Genomic DNA, 7,903 nt, shown 5'->3' with positions numbered 1-7,903 from the left:
TCTTTTTTATGAGGTGAGATATGTTTTGAATGCAAAATCTTAATTTCTGAAGTGGTGGTGTGAGTTTAATAAAGCATGCCGGCATCCTGGTGAACTTACATACACATAGCAGGTCTGAGTCGGTAAGCAGACCCAGAAGAAATGAAATAAGGTACTTTTATACATAGACAGTATGTTAATGCTAGCCATTGATCAGGCAGTCACCAGACGTTACATGATGATCAGAGTCAGAGGGAAGTAAGACAAAAGGTAGGGATCAGACCAAATGTGATGGAGACAAAGGGCAGGAAAGGTAGATGTGGGGGTTTGGTCAAGGGGGAAGAAGAATACACATTTAGTATATAAAGATCAAGGGACCCAAACAGTAGGGGGTCCTTTTGGTTAGCAAGTCTGTAAAATGTGAATTTTCTTCCTCACCAGTAACGACAGGTGTCAAACAAGAGTAAAGAGCATAAATGGAAACACTGTAGTAAAAGAGTCTACATAACCCTTTGTGGACTGTGGTGTGGTAAACGGGGAAATCTGAAGCATCAGCATCAGTCCTAGTTGAGAGCTTCTTCTTCTTAACAAGCGACCAAAACCGGGGATGTCCGGACATTACCGAGTCCGCATTGGGGTCACGTGACCGCCTATCGTAATTCTAAGGTTTCCGGGAAAACGTGAAGGCATCACTATCAGAGAGCACGGAGTCGAACAGGCTGAGCGAGCTGGGAAGCGAAAGTGACAGAACAACTCTCACTGAAATAAAAGGTGTAAAGAAAACCGCAAAACGTTGCACCGACGTGTTTCAGAGCATAAAGGGGAACACTGAGGACACTTTAAAACTGCGGAGCTACTTTGCTGTGTTTCCTGTTTCTAAAGTTGACTCGAGTCGCACTGTACTATATGCACTGGATCCGGTGACAGCCTCGACACAAACACAGTCCGACACGCCACAGACATGGTGAGTAAATATCAATCTCCTCTTGGCTCAGTGACTTTTTTTAATGGGTAACAGAAGAGAGAGGAAAGAGAGGGATCTTTGTTTTGGCAGAGTGCTTTTTAAATGCACACTCTGACCCTTCACGATCTGCGGGCAAAGTCCCACAAGGTAATGGAGGGGCAAACACGGCTGCAGCTGTCAACTGTACCTGCTCATGTTAATGAGCAATATTGATCAAAAATAATAACAAAACGGAGGTTCAAAATAGTTTTTATCTTGTCAGAAAAACGCGACTCTGGTGCCAAGTCGAAATACCTTGAAATATATGAAATAAATGAATCAACTTTTGTAAAAGATGTTATAAAGAGTTCGGTTTAGACCTGCTCTATTTGAAAAGTGTCCTGAGATAACCTCTGTTATGAATTGGCGCTGTACAAATAAAATTGAATTGAATTGAATTAAAAGCACGATGAATGTCTTGACAGTGCTGACAAGAGTCAACTCAAGTTGTGATTTAAAATTGAAGAATAGCAGGTGTGAGAGAGTTGGATGTAAATAAAATTCACAAAAATAAAACTTACATAAATAAATGTAAATATTATCTCTTGTGGGTCCTCTCTTGAATCCCATTAAGTTAGGAATCAAAAATGCATTGTTGGCAGTCATCATTAGCATGTGTTACACCCCAATAACCTCCAGGCATGCTCTCCTTAAAGATCCCCTCCAGACCTGTATTGAAATATACATACACATAGTCTGCTTGGAACAATAATGTAATAATTATATGTATTATCTGCAAAAAATAAAGTGCACATTTACACATTAAAACCTTTTAAAGGCCATGCCTTCTTCTACTTCATTAAAAGCTCCAGATTCTATGAATATGCAAATGTTCATTTCTAAAGTTTTCCTGCCGGACACAAGATGGATGTGCTCTGGTGGCTTGAGATTTCTACATCACACTGTAGATGTTACATACTGGACCAAGCTATTTATGATGTCACAAATTATGCTGGTAGACCTCACCCCTTAAAATCTGATTTTCAGTGAGCACAGAGAAACTTTCCACTTTCAGCAGATGAATGTGAAAAAATCCTTCTAGTGTCAAACTCTGCACAGACAGCATTCAAACATCACACAGTAGGAACAAGAAGAAACACTGATTTCTGACTGGAGAGGACTTTAAAGATGAATGAACTCTATTATGAAGACACAAGATTAGTATTGGCAGTTTCACTGTTAATGCAGGGTGAGTACCACACTGCTATAATTAACATTGTATTACATGATGTGGGTGTTGTTTCCTTGGTTATGCCAGGCACATTAATGCAGGCAGGAGGGAGGGAGTGAGCGAAGGAAGGAAGGAAGCAAGGAGGGGATTTGGAATGGGCAGCATTTCCTGTGTTAAGACGTCGCAGGCTGAATTTTAAACACAGACTATTGTTCAACTACCATTTGGTGTGCCAAAAATGAGATAACTACTCTTTCAGGGCATCAATGAATCAGTTTCCACCACTCAGTTGGTTAGAGCCTACTCTTCTTAACCTACTGGGAACGTGTACACAGTAAACATACAGTAGGTTTTTGAGAGGAGGTGACAGTGAATAATAAAACCAAGACGCAGAGAGCGCACTTGTTTTGTTCTATCTGTTGGTTTCCTGTTCCTGTCGACTTCTGAGATGGTGGCTTCCTCTCATGGCTCAGGGTGAAAAGGTGAAGGAGAAACCTGTCAGGATACAAATGGCTTTGAGGTCAAGCTGCTCTCTAAATATCCTGGTGCTCCAGGGATCTGTAGTTCCCCTGTTGTTATTGTTGCAGTCTGGCTCAGTTCTACTGTCCTGGGTGCTGCTGTTTTCCTCGAGCCGACGTAGAGGATGGTGTAAACAGTTTCTGCTAGAAAACATTCTTGATGATCTTGAAAAACTTGTCCCACTTCACTTCAGCAGTTTCATGTCTCATAACTTGTTTCTATTCTCAACTTGAGTTAAGTTTCAGCTCTGGGGAAAGTTACTTTTATCGACAATTTTCTTCGATTATATGCTTTTAAAAAACTATTTTAAAAAGTTACCAACGAATGGGCCCCTGCTTGAAAAACATGTCACAGCAGGATGGCTCGTCCCACTAACACTCACTGCTGTTTATGAAACAGCAAGCCAGTCTGATCTCTATCATGCTGGCATGTATCACTGCTGCCTGTGTGACAACAAGCTGTGAGATCAATTTGTTTTTGAAAGGAGCTTTCACATATTGCAGTAATTACAAAACTGATGCACAAATAAGCAATTTGAGTACTTTAACCTTCAGCACTTCCCTCGTTCTCTATGGGATGGAGGGGATGACTGGTAATGCTAACTTCCACACATTATCCCATATCCTGTGTGCCTGGAGATTGTTCTCAGAAATTACCATTATTCATGCCATTATCTTTTCAGTAAAGGAAAGGTCAAACAATGTCAAGAAACAAGAAATAAAAGTATCAAAAGCAATAACAAATACACACAAAAAAGGATGATTGTAACTGATGATAATAATAATAATAATAATTGTGTAATACCATAAAGCATGAAACTGTTATATTTTCTGAGACACTTATCGTACTGTGACAGTCTCATACCGTTGCAACCATATCTCACTCTTTAACCATATTGTGTGTGTTGATTGGACAGGAGAATGGGAAGAGCCGCCTGCAGCAGGCCCAGGAGGACGTGGAGGAGGTCAAGGTCATCATGCTGGACAACCTGAGCAAGGCTGATGAAAGAGGTGACAAACTAGACGACCTGGAGGGTAGGGCTGATGAGCTGCTGGAAAAGGTAACCCAGAGCTATTTTAGCCAAGAGTTCTCTGTGGAAGTCCCTGTTTTGTATGGTTAAAGTGAATGAGTAGAACAAATGGCACGCAGACTCCCTTTCCACGGGCCTCTAGGGATTAAAAGTAGGAAATGTCATATTGATGTCTATAAATACACCTTAGGTGGAGCTGGAGAGGAAAACAAATGTACAATTTACATCCTGATTGTGTTTTATGGTGCTATTTTTAGAGAGGTATTTCCTATTGTTTTCTAAGATGAATGAAGCGAGCTGGTCTCCCTGGGTACGACGGAGTGAGTCCAGGACATGCCACGAGGCAAATGTCCGTCCGGGGGTCGACAAGTGGGTCACATCGTTCCCACATTGCCCCGTTGGAACTATGTTACATCACACACTTCTCAGAGAAAGAGACAGACAAACGACTGAAATTTTAATTCAAGAACTAAACTTTGAGATGACGTGGATTACAAGCGGGCAAACTAGAAAAGAAATATCTTGCCCGCTCAGCAACCAAACTTGCATTGTTCAGAACCATGGAAAATTAATACTAATGCTGTGTCTGCTGGATTGTTTACCAACCTTTGTTAGTCATAACAACTTTATACAGTGATGATATGTCAGTGGCAAAATAAATGCAGCTTTAAACCTGCGTTAACTGTTTTGGCCACTTGGGGGCAGCAGAAACAAACTATAAACACAACACTGAAATATTCTATATCATCAATTTAATATGGCAACATATTAATTACTAAAAGAGTTAATTACTTACACATCCAGCAGACAGTGATAAACATAAGCTGTATTATACGATTGTAGTCACTCTCCATTGTGTGCTTGCTTTGCTTTTACTCCTCTGAGAATTGCTCAACAGTGTATAACAGTGATATAACACGTGTTGATGGGGCAACGTGGGAGTCTGGTGATAACTCTTTGTGGGTTTGCCATCCCGAGCTACCCCTTTCACGCCACATACAGTCATTTGATCCATTGTTGATATAAAAATATGGATTAGTGCAGATTTAAGTTAACCATGGTGTCTCATCTTTGAGAACTTCAACGAGCGCTCATAATTCCTATTATCCCACAGTGCAACCCTAAGTGGCTGTACGACAGAAATCTCAGCCATCTGCCTGTTTATTTTTTAGTCCTCTGCGAAAAGCTCAACATTATGATGTAACACATGCTGAGGGGCAGTGTGGGAACAGTGTGACTTGCTTATTGACCCGCAGACTGGCCATTTATCCATTGTCAGTATAAACATATTGAATATAGCCTTTCCAAGAAAGAGAATGTAGGGAGACAACTGAGAAATGTACTCCACACAGAGTTCTTGTAAATCTACAAATATGTCTCTGAAATCCAGTCTGTGGTTCATATAAATACATACACATATAAATGTAGTCATTTGTCAAAGTAGAAAAACAGGTGTTTTCTGGTTTGGAGTAATGGGTAGCAGAAATACATGCTAATTTAATCGTAAACAATCACATATATTGAAACACCCAAATCAAGATATTTCTAACTAAAAAAAAATTACATTAGAGTGGTACATTAGTAAAGCCTTGAATATAAATATCAATAAATTGTCTTTTTTCATTGAACTTAAGCCTATCATATCTTAAAAGATAATTGAATCCGACAATATTTGACACCAGGTCCAGGCACCCCTGCTTAGTCTGGTTTGGAAGTGTCAGAGTTAGTATGGGGCAAATAAATCCCTACTGTCTTGGCATATGCTCCATATGTTCAAGACTGCTTTAAAACAGTGTAGTTCCACAATAACGTCTTCTGTTTGCGTGTGTTTTTTTCCCCAGAGTAAAACTTTTTCCAAGAAGACCAACCAGGTGAAGCAACAGAAAAGATGGGAGAACAAGAAGATGAAATGGTTATTTATTGGCATCGGAGTGGTAGTTGCCATCATTATCATCGGACTTATAATCTTTGCCAGTGTTGGCGGAGGACAGTAGCTCCTTTGCTGATGGAAGGGAAATAACATATCGGGACTGAGAATATAAAGTGTACAAAGATAAAAGATCCAGGAAAAGAGGAGTGCAAACTGTTGGACTGTAGCATCTCGCGTGACCTGCTCAAAAATGGGATATTTCTGTGTTTAGTGATATTTATGGGACTATTGGTCCCAGTCTTCATTATTAGTGTAAGTCTTCAGTTGTTATGGTACCATAGATTGCTCGGCTGCTTCGCTGTGTTTTTTGTCATTTTTCAAAGGTTGTGTTATCTGTCGGGCCCACAATGGAACACACTCACAAATCTTCACGAAGGTGAGATCTAAAAAGAAAGTTCTTGGGCACTACCCCACCACTCTAAGTAAGACCATGAACTTTCTTTAGACAAAACATAATTTGGCTGCTCTGAAGTGGTTCGTGTTCAAGAGCACCAATCAGAGAAATTTCACCATAAATTCAAACTATGATTTGGGGAGTCAACTGTCAAGAAGAGAGAAAAAAACAACAACAAATGTCATGAATATATGCTGCTTCAGATAGCTTCAAATTGAACGAATGAACTGATGTATGGTCACATGAAATTCCATCTGTCATAAATTAAATGCCCCAAAGTTGTCTGTATTATTAAAATGTGTTTAAAGGAATTTAAAAATGGTGCCTTGATCCGTGCATGTCTATACTTGTTCTATACATAGTATACTATAACATCATGTATACACATCATGTCTTGAACTACTCATATTTTGCTCATTGATTGTGAGTATTGTCAAATGACCAGTCTAAAATGAAACACAAACTTTGGGTTTATACAAACAAACCATTAGCTTAAGTGTTTGATTTACCCTTTAGACATAATCCACATTGAACCAGTATTTAGAACCTAATATTATGTGTGTGTGTGTGTGTGTGTGTGTGTGTATATACAGCTATATACGTTTCAATTTGATATCAGTGAATCTGCAGTTTTAGCAATGGCAATCAACAGTGACCTCTGCTGGCCAATGTTTTAATCGGAATCCATATATCATAAGGGCACTTTGCAAAATGAGTTGTAGTCTGGTCTGTTGAGATATTAACCATTATTTTCATAAGAAGAACCCAACCATGTGAATCTCTTCAGATCATTTAAAACCCATGATGTCAACATATAGACATATATATAAACATTTAATTAAGGTATTTTTTATGAATACAAGTGCAGGGTGACTGGAACCACAGGCCTGTTGAGTCAAACAGATTTCAGCTCACTACTTTTTGTGTTGTGGTAATGTGCCACTTTTACACTCATTGATACATAGAGGAGCTGTTCCGCTCCACTGTAACCATTGCTATTTCAGTGATTGATCAGCACAGACAGACCGCAGTTAAACTTTATTGTTTTAGGGATTTACAACTGACACATTATACATCAAAATTATTTTGCTGTCACTATGGAGATAAGGGGCATCTGTGTTTATGATGTTTGGTATGTGCACAGTTTATGGCCTGTAACGTGTCTACAATAAACTGAATGATGAAACAGTAAGCAGTGGCCTACAGATGGCGGCCCAAAACCAGCTAAATTAAGGAGATAGTTCACTTACATTACAAATGAACCCTTTTTTCTCACTTATGTGTGGGTTGTATGTATACAGATTGCTTTGTTTGTGTTGTTTTGCCGATTTGGAGACTTCTGCTACCACACCAATAAAATAGAGGTGAAAGGACTTTTTTGTGGTGCTCATGGCATTGAAAAGACATTAATAATTTCGATCAAAGAACGGTCATTTCTTTTCAGAAACATTTCTTTTCTGTTTGTCTGGATAACAAGTATGAGTTCACCGTTCACTGAAACAGCTTTTCTTAGAAAAGGTTTCAACAAAAGACAGGATGAAGACAGGACAAGGTCTGTTGAGGTCTTTGGTTTTATTAATGGGCTGCATTCAGTGAATAATCTCTTTGCTTCTGGCCACTGACAGATATATTTTTTATCTTAGGCTGCATCCTACTAAATTCAAAGGACTATCAAGTTATACCAGTACCCTTCATTTGATTTGATCAGAAAATAAAAAGTTTCTGTATGCAAAGATGATATTTACAAGAGTGTTACTCCACATAGCACTGACTTGTGAAATAATCACTAACACTACACACACAAATAAAAAATAAATAAATAAAAAATTAAAAAAAACATAAAAACATAAAAATAAAGGTTACGTTACGTAGCAGTT

At 38.9% G+C, this 7,903-nt stretch overlaps 1 protein-coding gene across 1 annotated transcript; it reads left to right on the top strand.

The window, feature by feature from the left end:
• Window positions 1-663: 663 nt before the first annotated feature.
• vamp5 (vesicle-associated membrane protein 5) lies at window positions 664-6,348 on the top strand. Its single transcript, XM_051422898.1, has 3 exons — window positions 664-943; window positions 3,589-3,732; window positions 5,544-6,348. Exons 1-3 carry the CDS (start codon window positions 941-943, stop codon window positions 5,694-5,696), a joined length of 300 nt encoding a protein of 99 aa, XP_051278858.1. The 5' UTR covers window positions 664-940; the 3' UTR covers window positions 5,697-6,348.
• Window positions 6,349-7,903: the final 1,555 nt, after the last annotated feature.

Source organism: Dicentrarchus labrax, unplaced genomic scaffold (assembly GCF_905237075.1).
Source record: "Dicentrarchus labrax unplaced genomic scaffold, dlabrax2021, whole genome shotgun sequence".
Classification (NCBI taxonomy): domain Eukaryota; kingdom Metazoa; phylum Chordata; class Actinopteri; family Moronidae; genus Dicentrarchus; species Dicentrarchus labrax.
Note: the sequence above shows the minus strand (reverse complement) of the source record. Positions and strands in the feature narration are given on the sequence as shown.